This window comes from Labrus mixtus, chromosome 13, assembly GCF_963584025.1.
Source record: "Labrus mixtus chromosome 13, fLabMix1.1, whole genome shotgun sequence".
Lineage (NCBI taxonomy): Eukaryota > Metazoa > Chordata > Actinopteri > Labriformes > Labridae > Labrus > Labrus mixtus.
The window spans coordinates 24,511,977-24,537,248 of NC_083624.1; the positions used below are offsets into that span (position 1 = coordinate 24,511,977).

General features: G+C 39.8%; 1 protein-coding gene across 2 annotated transcripts in view; it reads left to right on the forward strand.

The window, feature by feature from the left end:
- Window positions 1–22,967, forward strand: part of galnt13 (UDP-N-acetyl-alpha-D-galactosamine:polypeptide N-acetylgalactosaminyltransferase 13) — a 36,114-nt gene extending 13,147 nt beyond the window's left edge. The window contains exons 4-14 of one of the 2 annotated variants that reach the window (XM_061054327.1): window positions 567–733; window positions 1,201–1,408; window positions 3,387–3,557; window positions 4,205–4,322; window positions 5,804–5,984; window positions 7,734–7,873; window positions 10,145–10,243; window positions 10,828–10,962; window positions 11,249–11,278; window positions 13,456–13,674; window positions 19,849–19,982. In XM_061054327.1, the coding sequence (XP_060910310.1) occupies window positions 567–733; window positions 1,201–1,408; window positions 3,387–3,557; window positions 4,205–4,322; window positions 5,804–5,984; window positions 7,734–7,873; window positions 10,145–10,243; window positions 10,828–10,962; window positions 11,249–11,278; window positions 13,456–13,641 (1,435 nt within the window). In that variant the 3' untranslated portion in view covers window positions 13,642–13,674; window positions 19,849–19,982. Of the gene's footprint in view, window positions 1–566; window positions 734–1,200; window positions 1,409–3,386; window positions 3,558–4,204; window positions 4,323–5,803; window positions 5,985–7,733; window positions 7,874–10,144; window positions 10,244–10,827; window positions 10,963–11,248; window positions 11,279–13,455; window positions 13,675–19,848 lie in introns of both variants that reach the window. The other variant, XM_061054328.1, reaches the window with a different exon arrangement.
- The last annotated feature ends 2,305 nt before the right edge of the window (window positions 22,968–25,272 follow it).

The following is a 25,272-nucleotide window of genomic DNA, read 5'->3' on the forward strand; positions in this document are numbered from 1 at the left end:
CGTTTCCTTCCATAGTCCAAGACATGCAAGTAAAGTTACTCCACTTGTCACTCCACTGGTGCTCTTACCCAATGATAGCTGAGATCAACTCAAACCTCACAATCAAATAATTTAGTCTGTTGAATTTAAGAAAACAAAACAATGAAAAAGAATGCCAAGCATCCACATTTCATTAAAATACTGAATATCTGAGGAGCTTTAAGCAACACATGCTGGGGATTCTTCTAGATTAAGAAACAAATATATTAATATATCTTATAATCAATATTAATACATGATAGGGTCATGGTCATAGTTGGTTGTTGTTGTTGTTGTAACAATCTGGTGGTGTAGTCTCAAACAGTTCATATCTAGGGGTACTGAGATGAACAAAGGCCTTGCCAGATGAGTATATAAATGGATAAAAATGAATTGATGATCAACAAAATCATGTTTATATTTTGGTATCTTTTTTTCATCTTTGCATTTTCCTGTGAAAATATATACAACCTTTACAGGCCTCTCAAAACTGTTTGAATAAAATCATCTGTTGAAGAACTTTTCTCTGTCCAATTCTGGTTTTCCAGCTGTAAGACCAAAGTGTACTCAGACGACCTGCCAAACACCAGCATAGTCATCGTGTTTCACAACGAGGCATGGAGCACTCTGCTGCGGACAGTTCACAGTGTCATCAACCGCTCTCCGAAACACCTGCTCACCGAGATTCTGCTAGTGGACGATGCCAGTGAGCGAGGTTAGTGATCTATACTCAAGAAGCTAAAAGAATGAACATGATGGAATAGCCAATGGTGACAAAGATTCAACTCTGAAGTCAAGGATAAAGGATATACAATTTGTCCTCAGGGTTAAGAACAGGGCTCAGTGGGTCACTAAAATGATGTAGTACAAAAACCATGAACACAACAATACTTTGACTACCACAGAAATCTACACAACACCATCATGTTTAAAACAGATATGAAAAACTAAAATAAATTGTATAGATTTATGAAAATGTGCTTGTAACTAAATCTGATCAATCACATTCTTAGGTTTGAATTAAAAAAGCACAGAGTAATTTAACTAAATACAGATAATTACATTAAATAAGTATACATTGTTGTTGATGCCCATTATGTTGTTGTTCATTTTTCAGTATTCTCTGTCTGTAGCTATAAATAAATAAAAGATGAAGAAATGATCTGTTGGTTCTTTTTTCAGACTTCCTGAAGAAGAAGCTGGAGAACTATGTGCGCACTCTGGAGGTGCCGGTGAAGATCCTGAGGATGGAGCAGCGTTCAGGTCTCATCAGAGCCAGGTTAAGGGGGGCAGCCGCCACCAAAGGTCAGGTCATCACCTTCCTGGACGCTCACTGTGAGTGCACTGTGGGCTGGCTGGAGCCCCTGCTGGCACGTATCAAAGAGGACAGGTAGGGTGAACTTAACAGACTCGCTGAAGGTTCTTTCTGATATGACACGACTGGATTCACTCCTTTTTTAAGGACCAGTCGCCACAGTGTTTTTGAGCTTCTCCTTGTCAATCATTTTAATCGTTTGCCTATTCAGTCCTGAGACATGTTTTATTAATACTGTGATTATCAAATTTCACTTAAGTTGCATCATTGATTGCTTGAGCCAAAGCTCCATCTGAATATTGATGGGACAGCAAACTATCAGGTCTGAATACACAGTTTGAGCCTGACGCTGCTGATAGCAGAAGATAATCATTTTGCATCATCTGCTGCTGGCTCAGAGGAATAACCAGCTCAAGTTACTGTTTCCTCTTTTTTTAACCCTGCTCCAATTGATGCTAGCTGTTGAGGTAAAATCAAGATTAAAGTGGGATACATGTTTATGAGACCTTTAGTTTTTAGTTTTTTTCTGCAGGTTTCTTCAGGCTGGGGTTATTAAGTCAACTGTGTTAATTTAAAGATCCAGGGTGTTATTGGTCATAGCTTTTACTTGCTTGTTAAAAAACTTATGGTGTGTTTGTTTGGCATTAACAGACGTGTGGATTGGTAATGTTTCTCCTGTGATCCCTCTCATCTTTGGACAGACACATTATTAATGTTCCATCATTATCCATCAGGGATAAATCACTACCATATGAACTGAATATTATTCAGCCATTACACGTTCACTAAATGCTACTGCACTGATGTATTAATGATGCATCAATGCCTTTTTCAATGGATGTAGAATTATGAGATAGTACAGAAGATGATAATTCCAGTTCACATGATTGATCAGACAGAGGGCAAAAAGGGCTGACATCAGGTTTGTGAGGTCAGAATGTTGTGAGATGTAGAATTAGCTCAGTCTGAAGAGACTTGGGTCTGGAACCGGAGGTTTCCCTGGTTCAAGTCCCAGTACTGACCAAAAAGTATGGAAGTCGGTCTGGTTGCTGGAGAGGTGTGACAGATCACTTCCTGAGTACAGTACTGCTGAGGTGTCCTTTACAATGCACTGAACCCCCAACAGCTCAGGCTCTCTCAATAATAGTGTCAACCAGAATATCCCCTCACAGATTAATAAAGTATATAAAAAAAACAAGTTGTCAAAAACTAAAACAATGAACTGATGTTAATTAAAGTTAACTCAGATCTGCTGCGGTGTATGTTAACATTAAAAACTAGTTTATCAAGTTCATGGTACAGAATACATATTATTATTTTATTCATGCTATTTTTTCTACTTTAAATTTTTCATTCACCTAAAGGTGAGTTCTAAAGTTAGATAAATTACTGATTACTGCACTGATCAAACACTGTACAAAAATGGCAGGCATGCACTTTCCTCATGTATGTATATCTGCAGGCTGGCCCTTTTTGATATAGTTAGTTAGACTTCTGGTCGTAGTAAACTAAAAGCAGACTGACTCTGCTACCAGGGTTTTTACGTGTGTACTAGTACGACCGTTCTTTTTCTGTCTTTGATAGACAAATAATTAAAAGCCCTTTTAAAAAAAAAGTTGTTTTAATAATGCCAAAGTTATCTGAAGCATTTTGGGGTTCCTCATTTTAGTCGCAGCAGAAAAACACCAGGCATATGCAGCAGCTGAACTTTTTTTAGTATAATTGTGCTAAGGCTTGTATCAAATAGTTAACTAACTCGTCCAACAAACGATGAATCAGCAGACATTTTGATCATTGATTTATTAGATCTCTGATTTACCCAGAACGCCCCATTTTTTGCCAGTAACAGCATCTGATTCGTGAAGATAATTAGCTTTCTTTGTTATATTACACCTGAACATCATTGGGTTGGGGACAGATGCTTTTAGAAAATCATTCCAGGATTCTTTCTTTTGCTTCCTAGAAGTTATGACTACAGTTTCTGCTCCTCTTTGACAAGACCCTTCAATCTCTTACTTATCTCCACATTGAATCTTCCCTTTGTGTCTCTCAGGACAGCCGTCGTGTGCCCTATCATCGACGTCATCAGCGACGAGACGTTTGAATACATGGCAGGCTCAGATATGACCTATGGAGGATTCAACTGGAAGCTGAACTTTCGCTGGTACCCGGTTCCCCAGCGGGAGATGGATCGACGCAAGGGGGACAGAACACTTCCCGTCAGGTACAAGAGAAAATGTTTCTTCCTCCTCTGGAGCTAAATCTGGATCAATTACGAAGAATAGAAGAGTGACTTTCCACTTGTGTAGTGTCTTTTGAATATGGATAACGGAGTTGAGGCCAAAAAGGGTGAAAAGACACTGTTAGTAGTTGAAACATTAGTTGATGGGTTTATGTGTAAGGGCAAACATGAATAGTCACATTCCCTCACAAAAACTCATCTTATGAAAGAGATCCATTTTTATCTGCAGATAGAAATAGACTCGTTTCCTCTGTGTATCCAACTTATGCAAGCAAAGTCCTAAATAGCACATGACTCTGATTGTGCTCTATTAAAATCTAAGTACGGGTGAGCTCATTCAATTTAAAAATAGGAAATACTCTGGGTGCTTTTGTTTTTCTCTTTTTGGGGGGGTTGAGTTACAAAAAACAATGCACAGTTTGTCATCTGTATGCAAATCACTCCCAGGAACAAACGATGTCCTCAATTAAGGGCCTGAAGTTATATCATCTCCAAGGCTTTGTTCAGAATTGTCAAACAAATTGATCTTTTATTATTTTCTGAATGTTCCTCAGAATCACCATCATCTCTAAGAGATACAACATAACGAGATGTAATGAAGCAAAAGTATTATTTTGCGTCTCTTGCAGGACTCCAACAATGGCAGGAGGATTGTTCTCTATAGACAAAGCATACTTTGAAGAAATTGGAAACTACGATCCTGGGATGGACATCTGGGGCGGAGAGAACCTGGAAATGTCTTTTAGAGTAAGTGACGGCGGGGAAAGGACGCTATCATGATGTCGGTGTGCCACCAGACTTAGTTCATGCCAACTCCCTTCAATGTTTTCATGACTGCCCTCACTCTCACTTGCATCTTTCGTTGAATCAGACTCAAAGGAGATATTTAAAAAAAGATATAAAGAAAGCAGAATCCTGAAAATATTTAGTGAGATGAGTTTAAACTCTCAAGTGCCATGAAAAGCAACAGATTCATCGGCTTTGAATACACAGCAATGTTCCCTCAGAAATATTATTCAGATATACCATATGATATAATAAGGGCAACAGTCCCTTATATAAGCCCTAGCCTAGCTTAAAAAGATTTTCTTTAAGAGTATCGACAAAGTAAGCAATGTGAAATATAAGATTCATCATTGTGCACTACAAACAAAGGGCTGTTTAGACCATCAGCCAGAGCACCTTCTTTGAGTTCACTTCTCAGCCAAGTTCTTTTTTTTTCCTTATGAGCTTTTTAAAGAAAAATGTATCTACATCGAATAACGATTAGAATGTATTTAAAGGTATTAAGGGCGCGGTCACACTGGCCATCCGTACCGTGCCGTACTCAAGCACGAGTGGCCCCCCACTGCGCCAATCCCACGCTGGCTGGCAAGGCACACTGGCCAGGACTAACCGTGCTTAAGCACGATTACCTCTTGTACGTCGTAATACAACGCATGCATGCTTTATGTCATTATGAAGCGTGCTCAGTTGACTAACAGGCGAAAAAAAAAGAGACGGGCAGTCGAGTCCGTGGCTGCACATCGGAGAACAACACAGAGAACATGACAGCTACTTTGTGTCTTATATTGTATCATTTCAGTCAGATACAGACATGAAACTCTGGATTTCTCCATAATGAAGGCTGTCAGCGTTGTTTACCCGCGTGCTTGTGCTCGTGCATGAAGTGTACCACGCCAAAGCACACCTCTCCGAAGTGTGCCAAAGCCAAGGAAGTGTACAGTCACACTGGCCAAACGAACTGGACTTTAGGGTTGAAGCGTGCTTGGGCACGGTACAGATGGCCAGTGTGACTGCGCCCTAAGATGTTTTTTTATTTTAGAGGAAAGGAAGGGATAGATTCAACTTTCTGCCTGTCACAGTCTTTTCATCTGCAGCTTCACATGAAAACAAAACAAAATGGAAATGTTAAAGGCAGCAGTGACAACAGGACATAGAGTCAAGGCTTTAGACCCGTCTGGCCTCCTGGACTGAACAATCCAACTAAAGGAGGGAATGAGAGATCAGAAAGAGAAAACCTTTTGATGCACATTAAAACTGAAAAAGAAGAAAAGTCTATAGAATCAGTTTTATGTTTAATTCACATGCACATTCAGTATATCTTGATTTAGTGAAGAAATCATAATCAGCAGTCTTGAGTCACCTGACTTGACCTCAGGTAATTATGACTGACTTCTATTAACTGTTACACTCTGTAAATCAACAACGTGCGTCTGTGCCTGCAGATCTGGCAGTGTGGAGGATCTTTAGAAATCGTAACTTGTTCACACGTGGGCCATGTCTTTCGGAAGGCCACCCCATACAGCTTCCCGGGAGGAACGGGCCAAGTCATCAACAAGAACAACAGGCGGCTGGCAGAAGTGTGGATGGACGATTTCAAAGAGTTCTTCTACATCATATCTCCAGGTGCCTCTGTCTGTCTCATTCATTCTCTCTAAAACCTAAATGGTAGACTCACATATTGATGACTATAATTAACAAGTAGAGTTCTGAATGTTTTAGATTTCAAGGAAATATATATTGTTCTGTCTGAAGAATAAGTTATTCATCGTGCACCAAATCTCACCACCAGACTCTTCTGATGTGTCCGCTGTTATTACATTTAAATGATTTCACTGAAAAACTCCTCTGCTCTCAGTTAGTTTTTCATACTATTTTATCTGGATCGTTTAAGAATTTTTATTTCTCCCTCATCTCTTGTCTTACATTGGAACTTGCTGAAGTTGCGTTTAGACTTTTTTTTTTTTTTTTTTTCACTGTGGTCTTGTCTGAGACAGAGCTCAAACACATTCACACTTGGACAAACAAGAACAATAGGACTGTGCAGATTGAGAGATGAGTACCCCTCCATCTGTCGATTTAGTAATGTGATTACCCTTTAGAAGACAGCAGTGTCCCGGAAATCTCTGGTTAAGTGTTTTAGATGCCAGCCTCCCTATAAGGGATCATCCATAATCTGCCGATCTCCCCGGCACAAACTGTGACCTTCTCCTCTGCTCAGTCGGGGAAGGTTCTCCACGGGCAGGTGTGCAGACAGAGCCGGTGTTGTGATGGATGAAGCTTTCTGCGTATTGTGAGCCCTACATTGACTGTCTGTTCCTCCAGGACATTAGGGAGAATGATCTGGGCCACGCTGCTGCCAGGCCTCACTTGTTGGCACACAGGAGCACAGTATGCTGCTCAGGCTGAGTTTGGGAGGGGCATCAAGTGATCCTATTAAAAGTGCATCTCCCTCCTCTACACTGGTGATTTCAAGATCAAAGAGGCTATTCATCATCTTCAACATGTGATGCGTGGACCCTACAGAGGGAAAGAGAGAGAGAGAGGGGAACAAGAGCACCAAGGGAGGAAGAGCAGGCTTCCGCTGATAGCTTTTATCTGCCAACTTGAAATTTCTATTTCACAGACGTGTGTAAAATGTTGCTGGTGTGACAGAAGGTGCTCTTTGCATTGCCGGACTCCTTTTTTGATAGATTATTACACAATGCTGTAGGTTAAACATGTTGGCCCGTTTTTTTTGGAAGTTGCACTCTGTTTCCCTCATTGCAGTCACGCTCTTTCATGATAAATTACCCCCCCTGGATGTATCTACACACACACAAGCTCTGAGTCTGCAAGAGGCACTCTGGGGAGAAACCATCTGCCTAATGTATTTGTATGTGTCCATGCCCAGTCAGTGTGGAATCCTTACTCAGTCTTCAGTTGAATCAAGGCTGATGCATCACATAGTATCAATTTGGCAACAAAAAAAAAACATATCATGGCACACAATATTACATTATTGTATATTTTCTGCCTTTCTGAAGGCTATGCCCCACTTTAAGCAATCCACATGAATAAAAAAGGTTTGCCATAGTTTCCTCACATGCCCTCGTTGCTGAAATGAGGTGATTAATGCCTTACTAATTAGAAATCTTACAATTTCCACAATTTCCCAGTTTGGGATCAATAAAGTAATTCTATTCTATGAACAACCTCATAATTTCTGGTAGGTTTGTATTTATTTATTTTTCACAGGGTCCCCCTGGTGTTTAGTCTTGGTAATGCACTCTTGCATGTTTTACCTCTTAAAGTTGCAGCACAAAATGAAAATTCTCAAATACAGATGATCTAAGATGCGTATTGTACGGCTGAATCCTCATCTTGTGTCTGCAGGTGTGATGCGTGTTGACTATGGAGACGTTTCCTCTCGCAGAGCCCTCCGCGAGGCCCTGCACTGCAAACCATTTGCCTGGTATCTAGAGAATGTCTACCCAGACTCCCAGATCCCGAGAAGATACTACTCACTTGGTGAAGTATGACCTCTCTCCTACTCTGATCTCCCCTAATGCAGCAGATATGCCGCCTCGCCCTGCAGTCAGTCAGAGATGTCCTTTTAGCCTCTAGGATGTTTTCTCAGAAATACAATATCACTTTGAGAAAAATCACAACATCTCAGGATCTGAGGCTTCAGAAAACCAGATAAAAACAAACAGCCCTAGCTGGTATTGAATGCGTATGATAAACAAAAAAATGTTGGGGCGGTCAGTATTGATCCCAGTCACATGTTAACACAGTTTACTGTATGTGTAGGGGAGATAAGGCTCATGGATACATTCTGCGCAGTATTGTTGGACATGTTGGGTTTCTCTCAGCAGGAGAAAACCCACTTAAAAACACAGCAAGCAAATATCAGTCAGAATTTCTTTCAAAGTTATTAATCAGCAAGTACTTCAATATAAATATATCCAATTTAAAAAAATCTGAAAAACAGGAAATGTTTAATTACATGATTACGTTAATAAGCAGTGATGAAACTTAGGAGAGTAACTCCTTTAGAAATTAAAAAGCGAATGTGGGAACTGTGCGATCATTTCCTGATTAGGCGTGAGAGTGCATTGTTAATTGTGTCAGAGATAATAGCAGTTCCTTTAATTAGTTAGTTCCCAGTCATATAGGGAAATGTATTTTATGACCTGAATTTGCCTTTTAAGGCCCATGTCTGTGTGTGGACAGTAACACATGCAGCACAGGGCTCAGTCAGCGCTGACATGCACTGTGCTGTCTGCGTGATAGACGAGGGCCATTTAAATGTAATGTCAGTTTAAGAACTTGTGGTGAAATGAGCTTGTAATCCTCCGACAGTCATACAGCTGAGGATGACAGGATTTTATTTTTTCATCTGTGCTGTACTGCAGTACATGCTCTCTCTCCCTTTCTCTCTCTCTCTCTCACTTGCTCTCTCTCTTTCTCTCTCTCTCACTCGCTCTCTCTCTTTCTCTCGTTCTCTCTCTCTCTATTTCTCTCTCTCTCTCGCTCTCTCGCTCTCTTTCTCTCTCTCTCACTCGCTCTCTCTCTCTTTCTCTCTCTCTATTTCCCTCGCTCTCTCGCTCTCTCGCTCTCTCGCTCTCTTGCTCTCTCGCTCTCTCTCCATCTTCCTCTAAAGCAGACTTCTCCTGACTGACTCTCATCCTCCATAACACACAGTCAGCCCTTCTTTAACAGCTGGAGCCATTAGGTTTTATATCACTTAATTATGAACGCTGTTCTGGTCCTGCATGATGGGCATAAAAGTTGCTATGGCAACATTTAAAGCCAGCTCAGCTTTAGCTCTGTGAATGTACGAGTTCATTAGAAAGCAAAGTTGACTGTAAAGTCTACGGAAGCTGTGAATGCAGGTGCTAGTCAGGCTGAGCCATCAGATCACTCATTTATTTCATCTTATTAAGGTTGAAAAATGAGAAATTTGGATTTATCTAACTTTATGAACCGTACTGTACATGACTTTTTGAATTAAGTAATAATGACTTTATTGGTTTGCCATTTTACCTTTAAAATGTCCCCAAAATATCTCCTAAAGATATTCAGTTTACACTGAGATACAACAAAGAAAAGACTAGAGTTAAGGTAACCAGAATTTTTTAATTAAATACTGTAACTCAAATTATTTTTCGATTAATAGTAAAAGGATTGTTGCTGATGTATATTCTTTAAATCCACTTACTGTAGCTGCTACAATGAACAGATGTAATGATCGCTGTTTGAGCTTTATAAACTTCAAGAGGTTGTTCACAACCTACTACTTTAACCTTAAAAAAAGGAGTATGTTGATTTGACTGTTTAATGAAGTAAAATGTAATGGAACTGAATCAACAGCCCTACAAAAGACAGGATTGATCTCTCGTTTGATTTGGTGATTCATGTCATTTCTGTTTATTGTCTGTCTTTTGTTCTCTGTTTGAAACTGTTATTCTGCTGTCTTGACCAGGACGCTCTTGAAAAAGAGATCTTCTATCTGGTAGAATAAAGGTTTAATTAATAAAAATATAGATAAATTAAAAGTTTAACAGATGTATTCTTTGTGAGAAATATTGAGCCGCACTTGACTGCCCTCAGTTTGGCATTAAAAATCAAACATGTGTTTTGGACACAAAGTCTGAAGTATGTCACATACATTGTAAAGATCAGCCCTGGCATTAATAAAGTAAAGTGCCTCTTAACACTTAAAAACTTTTACAATGTTGCAGAAAAAAATCTCAAATGTTAAATGATACTTCTAATTCTTTTCAACTTGCTCCTTCATGTAGATCCGAAATGTTGAGACCAACCAGTGTGTGGACAATATGGGACGAAAGGAGAACGAGAAAGTCGGCTTCTTCAACTGCCATGGCATGGGCGGAAACCAGGTGATTCCCTAACATCATCAAAACATGTATTTAGAATTATTGGAATAAGTACTGTACATGGGAGGTATAAGGACACACTCACTCGAGGCCCAATTGTCCCGGATCGTGCTTAAGCATGAAATCTCTATTAATGAATACTAAACCAACCAAGCCTTAAATAAGTCTTTATCTTTGAAACATGCTTTTGAGATTTGGTCTACAAAGCTTCAGCTCAATCGGGTTGGACACAAAGTTGGGTAAATTGCAAAGTCAATCCACATGGTTCACATTAGAATATGATTTTATTTCTGTCCAAATCATTGGACATTGGACATCATCTCTGTTTTACACCATAAATCATTAAGTGACAAGTTATTATTATAGTGTTATTACTTACCTGTAATAACAATTTTCTTGAGACATAATAGTACTCTGTTCTGAGGAGGATTAGTATTAAGGTATAGACCATCAATCAATATATACCAAAAATAAATATTGTTTCAATTCAAATGACAGACTGCCTTAATTTCTTTAAAAAAAAAGAAAGATGACCATTGTTGGACTTGCAGATGTTTTTCATTGGCTGACAGATATTTTGTTTCCAGGTGTTCTCGTACACCGCAGACAAAGAAATCAGGACAGATGACCTCTGTCTGGATGTCTCCCGCCTCAACGGGCCTGTGGTCATGCTCAAGTGTCACCACATGAAGGGCAATCAGATGTTCGAGTATGATGCTGAGGTAAGAGCTTATGTCTCACAAAGCATCCAGACAATCCATACATCCAAGCAGCCGTTCTCGCTCCTCATGACTTCTGATTTCCAAAATGACTTTGACAAAATGCTGATTGATCACGGCATGAGGAGATTGCATTTTAGTGGCGTGAACTTTGATTTGGGTAGTACTTGTTGGGTGCCACCGGATGGCGCCGTGTGTCAGTTTTTTTTCGTTGTGTGGAGGTTGACTTGTTTTTCCCAACCAGCAGCTGTTTCCCTCCTCTCATGTGTTTTTTGTTTCCTTCATGTAGTATGTTGGCAAGTGGGAATATGATTTTGAGGTAAGCTTTTCAAATCATCGTTCTGAATGTCGCCTCGTAGTTTGAGTCCTGTGCACCCAGTTTTGTGAGATCCTTGAACACTGTGACGTGTCAGTGATTATTAGAAGAGAAGAAATAAGCCTTGTTTAAAACTGGAGACTTTTTTTTTGTAGTCGGATCAAAATAAATCTAGAAGATTATGATAGATAAAGTAAACGCACTGTAGTATGTGTTTGGTAAAATCGAAGGAGAAACGTTTTGATTCAGCCATATGATTGTTTCAAAGGCTGCAGTTGGTGTTGCTTTTAAAAATGATTGCGTATCTCTAAAGTATCGACCATTAAAAATCCAAAAGTGAGTGGCCGAATCATTCAGGCAAATGATGGAACAAACAGCTGTATGGACAAAGTCTATAAAACAAATGTCAGAGCTAAAAATAATACTGACCTAATCTCCCGTAAATCAAAACAAAACAAAGATAAATGAGCCTGTAAGAGAAATAATCTTCATGATATTTTCTTTTTGTGCTGTTCATTAGAGACCTTACAGCCTGCAAGTCGCGCTCATACAAGCCGTATTGAATTTATACCACGCAAAAATGTATGAGTGAGTCATTGTTCATTTATCCATAGTAGCACCAACATGAAAACAAAGATGGGATAAATGACCAAGCCAAAAAACTGCAAATCAAACAACAGAGCTTCATTTGATTTCATATTTATGTGAGCTGTGTTCTTCTGATGACGTTTATATTCAGCTGAATGCAGAAAACGATGATGCAGGCTCAGAGAAATATTCTCATTAAGCTGTGTTCACTCTAGAGTACATTATGGATTATACAAGTCATAAAGCATCATTTAAATTAACTATTTATGGGTCTTTTTTTATTTTCAAATCACTGGGGGAGGCTAAGAAAAGACTCCTCTGAATAAAGTGATACCTGTCAGTGATTGAGATGTCATATCGCTGACATGAAAAGATGGCAAGGTGAGGAAGCCTGGAGGCTTTCCGTCAAACCCTGAACAAACCCGAGGAGGAATCCTTTCATTACACTTTTTTCTCTGGGTGCATTCTTAATATGGGAAGAAGATTGAATAATTCATAAAGCTAGAGGGCTGGTCTCCGTTGTACACAGCATTGGGGCTTCACCGCTGTGGGTGGCCGGGGTTATTTATAGAACAAGTGTGACAGACAGGGACCGAATCCTCTGCGACTACAGTACCATTAACATTTCATCTGGTCATCAGTTTCACTGTCACAGGAATACCTGACTTTTTCACATATCTGCTGACTTCACTCACAAGCATGAGGGGACGCAGTCCTTCATTTCCCCTGCTCTAGTCACTGGTATTAGCAGTGTTCATACGGCTGTGTCTGACAGTCATGAAGATACAATAACAAACATTGTGTTGTCAAAGAATTTCACTTTTAAATGGGATTTTTCTCTTATACTACAGTTTTCCAATAGAGGGCTGTAAGCAATGAGACATAACTGTTTATGTGTGGACCTTTAATCAGGAATCAAATTCACAATTTAAAACATCAAGTTCTAAATGTCATGGTCTTGTCATATGGGATGATAAAGATCTGTAAACATCTTGTAAAGAACTGGTGAAAGCAATGGGTAGGGAGACAAATAGAAAAATAAGCTAGCTTGATAAACTACAGTAGCATAATGAGAAAAGGAAATATTCCTCCTACTACTACTAACAAAGTTTTACACAAATTTTGAAATCGTTTTTTGGGTTGTTATTTAGTCTTTATCAATGATGCAATTGTCTCAGGGGATATGAGGCTTACATGTTTTGATATTTGTGCCTGCTAAAGGTCGATGTCCAGCATATGTCTCTAAAAAAAAAAAAACCTACTAACAGTTTGAGCAAATTCAAGCTTCTTTTTTCTTTAACAACCTTACGTCTCGTATCTCTGATGATTGTCTACGATGAGTTTTTGAAATAATGAATAACACAGCAGCTTTATCACATTTAATTTTGCAGTAGGCTGATATTGAGTCTCAGTTTGAAATAAAAAAAACGGACCTATCATTCAATTTAATAAAAACAAATTATATCAGTGCTTAAAAAAAAAATCATCATCTTTATTAAGCTAACAAGAGTTTCCTGTAGAGAGTAGACCAATTCATTTAACAAGACTTACCTTCACTACCATCTGTCCCTCTCACTCCTGGCTCACCGCAGAAGCACACCTTCCTCCACATCATCACCCAATCATGTCTGACCATCAGCCGCCTGCAGGACGGCACCTACGGGCCCACGGTGGAGTACTGTAACAACAGTCCAATACAAAACTGGATCCTCCACAACTACACCCACGTGGAGGTCGCTAGAAACCTCTACTACAGTCCCACTGATTATTTTCTCTGAGCTCCCGATGCTCTGCGGACTGTGGGGCCTGAGGTGAGCACGTTAGTAGAGATTAGAGCAGATGAAGCGAGTGCTCGTTTTAGCTGTGACATAGTGATATTTTAGCATTAGCATTGTTTAAACTTAGAATAGATTAGTTTGATCTGTTTGGCTTGGCTTAAGCTGCCTCTTTGGGGAGTTGTTAACTTTTCCTGAAACAGACTGAACTGGATAGTAAGGCTTCTTTGTGACCTACAAAAAGCAATAAGGTTATTCATGACGAGATGAAATATGTTTCTGTTTTGTAATTCATTGTCCCTGTAGCTGTCAGATGTAGAAGGGGCTAATTAAAGGGATAGTTTGTTGTTTTTTCTGTGGGATTGTGAGATACTTGTCAATAGTAAGTGTGTTAGCCACACGTGATCCCAGTCAGCTCGGCCCTTTTATTGAGAAAACGAGTCCTGGCACAGAAGCTAGGCTATACACACCACTGCAGATGGGGCCATTTGTACCACGTCATTTTGCTCATTTTAGGAAAAACTGATCTGAACTAGGTAAGTTTAACCTATATTTACAAATGTTTCCAGTGCTTTACTTTGCAGTTATTAAGACTTTGTGTTTTAGCACATACATCTTTCTGTGCCTGCAGAGCACTGGGTCTACAGTGCAGCAGTCGAGATTTGAATCTTTGTAAGTTGACTGATCATTTTATTTGATATTATGGCATCCAGTTTGAGATTATTTTTAGCAACAAATGTTAAAAGATTATCCAGATGACACATCTCCCTTTTACTCTCAAAAGCAGACATTAGTGTTTTTTGATAAGGTGAACATATCGTGCCATGCGACCATGGGTTGTGTCATTATGCAATACAAAAACAATGCAGGCAGAAAACGTTCTTTCAAGACAAATTTCCATTCGCCTTTTCTGGTTTTCCAGTATGTGAAGAAAGTCCATAAAACACCGGTGTTCAGTAAGGCAGGGAACTCTGGATGGTGATTGATGCAGACTGCAGGCATATATGTGAGCAGTTTGTATGCTCTTATTCAGAAAGGTCCTGAAGTACTGTTTATACCAAGTCCCCATCGTAACTCACCGGGTTTGTGGGCTCACAGTTTATATACCTGCACCACCAGGTGACTTAGGATCTGTCTGGTCCTCCAGTTTCCACAGAAGTTTCCCCCTCTCTCTCTTGTCTCTTTTCAGACAGGTTGAGTCTCCATCCTCAAAAGTTTTTCCTCTGTGTACTCCAATCCATTTAAGTATCCTCTCGTATCCACAGTAAACGACATGTCAGAGTCACTGAAAACATCGCTCATTATTTAGTTTGGTTGTATTTGTTGTCTCTTTTGTTACCTGCAGGCCCAAAAAGTTAATAGGTGCTCTGTAGGCTGAGAAGATGTATGTGTTACACCGAAGAAGTGGCTGAAAAACGTCTTGCATAGCTTGCATTTACATTGTCTTTGGTTGCTAAGTCGGTTTTTCTTAAATGTTAAATAATAAAATTTGTGGCTAAATTATGTGGTACAAAATTCCTCATCTCCAGCAGTGGATAGCCTAGCTGACTCGCCGGCACTCTGTCCAGTTTCTCAATAAAGGGGCTGAGCTATTCTGAGACATGCTGAGGAGACAACATTAATTATTCTTTCCACAGCAAATATTCAGAATGATATGAGATTGATTGATGGGTGTGACTGTTAAAGCAGGATGAGATTTTTTTTTTTTAGAAAATACTTCCTTAGACAAAAAGAAAATCGGTACGGCGTCGGCTTTGTTCACAGGGGAAGCCAACATCGACTCCACTTTAAAGTTCCCCACCGGAGCTTAAATAGAACTTAGTATTTTCCTGTTTTAGAAGGATGAATGCAGATCTTATGATGTTGATCTTTCAGATATTAGTCCGAATGTGAATGAAAATAGTTTCATGGTGTATTAAGTAGCTCATTCCGGTGACCTTTCAGTGAGGGAAACCTATGCAGAGCAGAGCAGAGCCACATTAAGCAATGACGGATGTCCCATCAAGATGGTTCTGTGTATAAAATGCTATCTGCCAGACCTTTAGCTGTTCTTCACACTAAATTAGATCTCATTTGACATTTGTTTTCCAACATAAATATTTTATTTTGATGGGAAAATTCACTGCACTGCCAGCATTTTGCTGAACGATGCCTGAGCTGGAGGACGTGTTTATTTTCGGCTGATTATCTCCGTGCAGGGCTGATTGAAACGGGCTTGCCATTGTGTACAAGTTCTTTTGAAGTGATCCTTCATTGTGAACCTAGCTTTCATGGCCCTGGCCTCTCAGGCTGCTCTCCTTTTGGCCTGAAGCAGCTGTGTACACCGTGTGCCATGTACATATTGTCGAAGCAATGCATTCCAATTATCAGAGCTTTCCACCACTCTGCCTGCTTATTTACATACTTTTTGTAAAGAAGGTTTTTTGGCTCAGCATTTCCGTCACTCAGGTTTGTTATTCTGCTGCCATTCAGTCCTCTCTGTCTGCCTCTCGTTTTCTCTGTCGCCAACTTTTTTTCTGCTGAGTTATAGCCAGTTTGCACCTTGGAGTCCTGTACTGTTGTGTCTTTTAAAAAGCTAAAGAGACATTTCTCTGTAGCACATCTCAGTTTTTGCGACCAAGCAGGGTAAATTGGGTAAGAAACTCCCAAGGCTGCTGGTGTGTTTCAGAGCAGCGACAGTAAAGTGACCTGCTGTTAGATGGCCTGATTTGTTGTTCCCTCTCCGAGGTCCTTGTGGCATAGCCAGCTCCAGAGGAGAACATGTACACAGGAGCGGGCGAACCATTAGTGCAAATGAGACTGTTGCCTGACTCTGCCGAGAGACAAAAGAAATCCGCTGGTTTTGTATTTCCCACAAAAGACGTCCTCGCCCTCTAGATGTTCCTCCAGTGTCAGCACAAGATCACATCAAACAGGAACTCTTTTGCCTTTCAGCAAGTCCAGCATGCTGCTTGGTGACAAAGAGGATAATGCTCCTCAGCCCGGCCTCGTGGTTAGAAACCATCCTCATTTAATTAGCCAGTCTCAGCTGTGCACACACTCAGCAACTCGCTCCGGAGACGCCGGTTGGTTTGCTGGGAGGCTTAGATAGGAGTTTTCTCTGCCCCAGAGGAGCTGTGAAATAATTATGAGCAAAGGACAGGACCTCCACATTTCTAGTATTTTCATTAAATCTGGAGTATTTTTTTTAACCAGCCGTCGTCGTTATACTATCCCTCTGTCTTCTCGGCTACTAGAGTGGGTTTGGATCCTTGAACGAGAGGATGAAATAGTGTTTTCATTACTGCCTCTGTGAGGTTGTTATCATTTATAGATTAGATCTAACTCCAGATACGAGAAGCTCCATGCATGAATAAGTCTTTAAGAAAAGTATTTGTTGATTATTCTGCTTTGTAATTTTCACATTGAATATTGTTTCATTTTTTGATGATCTCTACTTGTCCTTGAAACTAGGGAGGGATGACTCTTCCTTTGTCTGAGCTGTAGAATATTTTTTCTTATTTTTAAAACCTCTCCAGTGCAGAGCCACTTTATTGTTCGGTCTTGTTTTTTAGCAGGTGTGGAAGGTCGAGCGCCACCTGCTCTCTTTGTTCTTGTTTTGTTTGAACAAATGTGCCTGTAGGGCCGTCTGCAATGTGTACTTCAGAAAAGGTGTGTGTGTTTGTGTGTGTGTGTACCTCTTTGTATCCAGTCAGGGGATATCAGACCCTTGTGTTTAATAGCTTAAGATCAAACATGGCCTGAGCGTCTGTGTGTGCTCATTAGGCTGACTATCCTCTGCCAACAGTCACAGCACAGTCTTGTTGTAATGAAAAATTGTATCATAACCACAGGATACATCATACCGATGTGTATGTATTAGTATGTAGTTTGTTTACATCTATTTCTTAATGTATGCTATGCTATTTAGTTTGAAAAAATAACCCCCAAGATAGCAGCGAGCAGACCCGTGAAACAGGTCATTACTCATTTGTGATCAAAAGCATTTAACAAATTAATCAATGTGTAAATTACAACTGATGAAAACAGAATTTTTATTTTTAATTTAATTTCCCCTATTTTATCATGGCATTGTTTTCCTCAGCAGAGTCATTTTCCTTATGCACCAACTTCATCTGAGCTGCTTCTCTGCATGTGATCATTACAACCAGAAAAGCAACTCAAGTGAGGATCCAAATTGCGGAAGTGTGTTTCTTCTGAGGGAATGAGCATAAATGGTTAATCAAGGCCATTGAGAGCTCTCTTCCAGTTGCGTGTGTGTGTGTGTGTCGGGGTGTGTGTGTGTCAGGACCACTCGGGTGGTGTTATCTCTGGATCCTCTGAGGCAGATAGCCACAGATGTATGTGGTTCACTCTCTCGTGTGGTGCTCGGGTTGAGCTCATCACAACAGGTGTGTTGTTTGCAGTCTTGACATTTTAAAAGCCAGTATTCCGTGTTCTGTTCTCGCCGCTCTACGGGATGAAACTGACAAAACACGGGACCAGTGAGGAGGAGACGACAGTGTGAGGAGAGATGCAATGTGACAGGGATTTACATCTAAATGGTTCTGATCTCAAAACTACCTAAATTAAAAAAACTTCAATGATCCGATATTACATATAAATGTTTTAACATTGATACATACGTCATCTATATTTATGATATTGTGTGGAATTCAGTTAATGAGAAGTATATGAGCGAGAATATTGATAAAGCTTGAGGATTATATGAAGCAAAACAAGGATCATGAAGTGATTTCTAGAAGCTCAGGTCTTGCTGTAGAGTTCCTCCCATTACCTTCCCCTTTAAGATCAGTGGCCTTGATGCTCACAGTGGATGTAGTGTGGCATCCATTTGTCGTAAGAAGTGAGTCTTTCTTGTGTGGGGTTATGAAAAACTTTGAGGATTAACGGTGGACTTAATGAAGCACAGGTTTCCAGGAGTTGCTAAGTTACAGTAGTGAGCGGTTTAAAGGTAAAAATAACTCCTTTGTGTTGTGTTTGCTGCCATGACAGATTAAGCACCCGTTTTATGCGATGTCATTCAGGGGTCTGTCAGTGGTGCTCCACTTGTTAGTTAGCTGGCTTTGTTTGCAGATATGAGCACGAGTTAAACCAAAAGATCCGAGCAGTTTCCTGACTATGATTCTAATGGAGGCTGTACTCCTCCAAGCGGGCAGCCTGGGTTCAAATCCAACCTGTGGTTCCTTTCCCGCATGCCATTCCCCACTCTCTCTCTCTCTCTCCCAGATTTCTGACTCTATCCACTGTCCTATCTCTCGAATAAAGGTACAAAAAGCCAAAAAATAAATCTTTAAGCTTGCCTGAATGGGACCCAATGATTCCACCAGAGCGTATTCGTCTTGTTTCCATGTGAGACTAAAACCTGCTGGAATTAAATCCCTGGTTAAACCCACCATCATTTTAGAAACAATTTTTTATTCTTTAGCTCAAACATCTTTATTAACCATTTTTGTCTTGTCATTGCTTCCATTGAAAAAGGCGTAGAATCTGTTTGTAAAACCCAAAGTCATAGGAGCTATAGACTAGCATGGTGGTATTGGTACAAATAAAAACTGTTTCACATTAGAGCATTTCATTCGATGGTCCATGAGTGTCTGAAGTACAGCTGAACTCGGCTCTAAACAAAAGCAGTAGGTGCTGGTTTCAGCCTTTCTGATGTTGAGAAATGGATTTTTTTTAGCTCTTTCTTTATTCTCAGAGAAATCTTTTGTATAAAGTGGCGATGACAACAGTCTTCACACAAACAGGAGCCTCCATTCTCCCAGCAGCCTCAGAGCATGTTGTGTTGTATAAGGGTTCACGACTCCAACTTTTTTCTCGACAAGAAAATCCTGCTCTCTTGATGTTCCTATTGTTTTTTTTTGTTTGTTTTTTTTTTGCTTGCTTCTGCTGCAGTTACCAAGTGCAACAAGCCCGGGCCATTTACCGTGTTGAGAGGTATTTTTTGTGAAATGTGGGAAATCAATAGTTGAAGTAGAAGTTGATGTGTGTGTCTGTGAAGGTTTTAGTCATCCAGGTGGATTGAAGTTCCTCGAGAAAAGAGCTGGAGCAGTCAATTAGGCAGGTTGATGGAAAGTATAACTCTTCACACCACATAAAAAACAAACCGTAGGAAGGAATTTATTTATTTATTTGCACAAACAAAAAGGCTTATTCATCTATTAACGTTTCACTTCTTTGTCATTTTCTCCTCCCCTCTGCCTGCAGCGTCTCACCCTGCTGCACGTGAACAGCAACCAGTGTTTGGACATGCCGTCTGAGGAGGACAAGATGGTCCCCACCCTGAGAGACTGCAACGACAGCCGCTCTCAGCAGTGGTTGCTCCGTAACATGACTCTGAGCATCTGATCTCCCACCTCTCTGCTCCCCCCCCCCCCCCCCACCACAACACTCTGTCCTCATCCTAACCAGTCTTGGCTCTCCAAACCCTGAACAGGTGGCTCTTAACCACGCACATCATCCGCCTCTTCCTGTAACAGCCAATGCAGAGATCCAGGCAGCAGCAGCGGCTTAACTTCCACGATGGAGGCGTCTCCTTTTACAGGTTATGCGAGAGGCTGCACCTGCCCCGTCATGTGACATGGTGAGCCGTGGCTTTTGGGGGACCTCGTGTCGAAGCGAGGGAGAACGATGTGCAAGATCTATGCATGGAGAACATGAAAATCAAAGCACTCGCACGGTGTCGGACCAGCTGCTAGCCAAGCATCCACCATGCTGCTCGGACTGCCGGACAAAATGTAACAGAAGAGCATCACTGAGAAGGCATGTTTCTGAGATGGTCTGTGAATTACCTCCTTGTGCCGTGTACATGCAGTGCATCATTGTCCACTGTACACGATACAATCTAAAAGCAGGACTGTTGTATTAAAGCTGCTGCTCCTCCTTTTTCCATATCAGTGTCGGAGTTACATTCAGATAACAGGAGAGTGATTGAGAGCCTGACCAATTCAAGCTAAAATATCAGAAGATTATAGTTTCTGCTTGCTGATATTTCCATTTAAAGTCAAACTGAAATTGTATTAATTTAATTAAATTCTCATTTTGATGTAAAAACTATGAATTATGATACTACAGCCTTTGTTTGTTTTTCTTCAACTTGAAACATATCTAGCTAAATCAACAGGGGCTTACATTGTATTTCACACTGTAGATAAGATAGCCCGCATTAGATGTCCTTTTTTAAATGGGTCAAGTTGTGGTGTTAGAAAAAGTCCAGAAGCTTTGAAAAGTCCTCTAATCTGAGCACTCTATCATCCCTGTAGTCCACCAGGGACATTGTGTGACAAATGAAGACCTTATGTAGCGTCTTGGTTTAAAGAGTGAAGCCAATGTGGAAGTGCCTTAAACCTGCATTCTTTCTAATGGCCAGCAGGAGGCAGAATAAGGTCCAGTTAAAAAAGTTAGTCAACAATAAAGCAGGTTCTTAAGGGTTACTGAAAAGTTTGCTGCCACAGTTATTGACATATTTTAGTCATAGTTAGACAGGGTAAACAAGTTGCAATCCAAACAATGGAGATAGTGATGGCCAAAATGTCCCACCAAAACAATATTTCAAAAACCAGTGATGTCCTTATGGCACCACTTTCTTCTCATTTAAAGCCTTTTGTAACATACACACTTTGAATGTCACACAGAATTTGGTCCATTTGTAAGACGGTACAAAAGTGTGATTACGGTCAGTACAAAGAATTCATATCACATGTAAACATAATCAATAAAAGCATGTATTGTTTTTGGTAATTAGAGAAGATTTATTTTTTGTAAAACTAGATTGAACATTTCAGTTTGACTTCAAGGAGAACAATCTTTGTGAGCATTATTGCATACATTTAGTTAAGTTTCAAATGTTTGTACATTTGTTATCAAGAAACTTTTAAATTACATCAAACATATCTTTCCTGACATGTTTTGTTCATTACTGCCTGACACGTTGAAAGATAGTGAAACATTATTGATAAGCCAATATCAGCCTGTTTAATGGTTGGGCTCTAGCTGTTAGCTTGTATTTCTTAAGACGTTTTGGAGGGTAAACATTAAGATCGCAAGGCAAGAGTGCAGCTATAACATCCTCCCCTTTTTTTATTTAAAAACATGCTATTCAGTGAAACAGAATGTATGTTACAGAAGAAAATATGAGGCAGCTCTTTGGATGGACATGTGGTATTTATTACTGATCGTTAAAGAAGTGAATATTGTGGCTGTTGGAGATAGAACAAGATATGAAATGAATGTAAGAGTGTTTCCAAGATGATCATGACAATGACCTGATATAGTGTAACTGTGTTATCAAGGCAACCTGTGAGCTACATAACAAAACACATCACCTTTATCAGTTACTAAAGTTTTCAGGTTTCTGATTCTGAGATGTTTGTTCAATCCTTCTAACACCTTGAGAAATCATGATGTCTTGAGCCACATAGTTACTTGTGCCTTTAGAATGTTTTTTGAATGCCGTTGTTGATCTTTAGATGATTTGTTTTATTTTGTTAATGAAATTGGGGATTGATTATTTTCATCTGTTTGTTTTAAGTATAAAAACTACTTCATACTCATTGAAATAATTGGCATATCTCATGACTTCATAAAGATAATCTTATCCTATATGATCAAACATTTGGTCATTCCCTTAGGTATATCAAGACTCACCAGTCATTCATGCAGGCATGGCAGGTTTCACAACATAGCTGATCAGGATCAGACAACAATGTGTTATTGTACACAGTGTTGTTATATCACCACTGTTGTTGTTGTACATACAGAACCAGTTATTTTTTTAAGATGCTGTAAAACTTGAACACTCCTCGGAGAAAAAGAAATTGAATGGTAAAAATATCACGAGGTATTGCAGTGGTTCATTTTGAATTGTGGTATTAAAAACCAGTGCTTACCTCGGGTTTTTGAAATTGCGGCGTATTTCGGAAATCATCATCGGCCCCATGAAACCAATTCTCAGACTACCTAAAGGACCTTAGGCGAGCATACACGAGGGAGCAACTAACGGTGAAACATTATCAATGCTGCTTGAATGCTGAATCCTTGCCAAGAGCCTGGTCTGCATTCAGACTGAAATTCAATCACCTCTTTCTTAATACGTACACACATTTATTGTTTTTGATTATCTTAAAGTGCATGGTGTTTAAATAGGAATGTAATGTTTCAATGTACTGTTTGCAAAGTGATGTTTCCTGTTTGTACATTTTGCCTTTTTTTGTAGAAAAACTGAACATAGATTTAGCATTAATTTCAGTGTGAAGCAACTGATGTACATGTGAACACTAGCACATCACACCAATGCATCAGTGGTTTAATAAAACCTTGTTCTTGAAGCTTTTAAGACCCCTGTACATCTCATTACCCTGGCCTCAGTGTGTGGGCTTTAAAGGTGGTTAATGACAGTCGCTCTTTTATGGTGACCAAAGGACAGACTGTACATGATGCCATAAGAGAAACGTCGTATTGGGTGTTTTCTTTTTCTCCTGTCTGCTTAGGCTCCTCGATCGTTAGCTGATGGTGGTAAATCTGACACAACTCAATGAAGAACAGAAGGTAGCTCATTGCTAACACTTGAATTGTGAACATTATAGGGCTAAAACTAATTACTTTCATCACATCATTAATCTGTCAATATTTTGATCAACACATTAATATTTTCTTCTGTGAAATGTCAAAACAATATGTAATCCAACAATTTAAGAAGCTGCAGCAGGTGGGATTTTTTCTTGACAATGACTTTGGCTATTCATTTATCAAACTTACTGATTAATTTCTCTTGATTGAATAATTGATCAACCAAAAAGTTTGACATTTTGGGAAATGTCAAAGTATTTACAAGAGTTGGATGAAAAATATTTCACAACCTGTATCACTATGATACATTTAAAACTGTGAGGCTCAACTGGTTAGCTTATTGGTTCTATTAAAAACTACAAGACGGGATGGGTTTTAGCTCAGTGGGTGGAGTGGGCATCATGTGTGCAGACACTATGGTCCTTATTGAACCGGTTGCAGGTTTGACATCCTGGTGCTGTTGGGTGCATGTGATCCTCAATTCTTTCCCCTCATTTCTTGTCTGTCTAAAGCTGCCCTGTCTCATCCAGCTGAAAAATGAAAGCCACAAAATAAAATCTTAAAAAAAAAAAAAAAAGCTATAAGGCACAATTGTTTAGCTTATATAAAAGTAAAGACTGGAAAACATTGGCCAGGTCTTGTTAAAAGGCATAAAAACCATCATCATTAACTAAAGTAATTTATAAACCTTTAATGTATCTAAAACCAAAGTGTATAAAACAAATGCTCCTAGCTAAGCCAACAAGAGGTTCTTCAAATAATGTATTAATTTATATATTTTTTCTACATTACAACTGAATATCTTAGCTAAAAGACTAGAAACAGATAGCTTGCTTGTGATGACAGCTTAAAGGGATACTTCACCCATTAGCATTAAGCTTTGTATCATTAGAAACCTGGTAGTATTTTTGAATGGTCGTGCATCCCGCCCTCATTTTCCCCTGAGATGGGAAATCTTTGTATTTCTGAGTCTGTAAAGGAGCTTCCAGTGATGCAAAAATCGTCATTTTGCGTCACTGGAAGCTGCTGCGGTTAGCGGGGTGAAACTACAACGCTAGTTCCTCATATTTTCGACCACTGAAGCTACAGACCAATCACAGATCAGTGGGTGGGAACTCACTCCCAGGATCGAAACTTAACGTCCGCCATATTGCTTGAAAGCTATGCTAACAGGCTCTATGGAGAAAGCTGATAATGGCGAAAAAATAAATATAGCGGCGAGATGGCTGCTGCCGACAGGCCGGTCTTATGTTTTGACTGCTGCCGCCGCTGGCCACAGGGACTGCTGCTGGCCTCTAGCTGCCAGCTCAGCAGCCGAGACATAATGCTTGCCTGTCAGCGGCGGTGAGGACGAGGAGCCGGGGCCGGCTCGAGCTGGGGCAGACTGGTAGTGTCGGTGCTCTCACTGTTTGTCTATGGACACAGACATAGAGTCTGTTTTCTGCCAGGAATTTCCAAGATACCAATTCCTTCTGGAAGAAATCTCTGAATCAGTTGAGGAAACGGCCTTATGTGTTGAAGTAAATATGTCTGTAAACCTGACCTTAGTGGGAGTGACCTGCGGTGCTGTGCATTCTGGGACTTGGTGTCTTTCATCTACATGAGCCAAAAAGGCCATATATGACCCAATGTCAATACAGATTCATGTTTCAATGGGTGAAGTATCCCTTTAAAAGAAATCGAGTACTTCTTCCTTTCAGTGATTAATCAGTATTTCTATCTTCATAAAAACGTGATGAATAAAAACATGCTAGCTCCCAAACTTCCATTCTTTATGCTAAGTTAGGTTAACAAGCTGGTTCTTATATTTAGAGTACAAAAATGATGAAGATTCTGCATGTCTGTAGGCTAAATATATGCTAAAGCTAACAAACTACAACTGGTTAGCTCAAGGTGAATGTTGTCTTTATTGTCCCTGTGAGAGGGCTTTTTGTTTTATAGTCAGCAGTAAAAATTATTATACATTTATCCAGCCAACAATAAAGTCAATATAAAAAGACACTAAAATAAGTAAAAGTCCATAAATGAATAAATAAGGTCAAAAAGAAAAAAAAAGTCACAGTT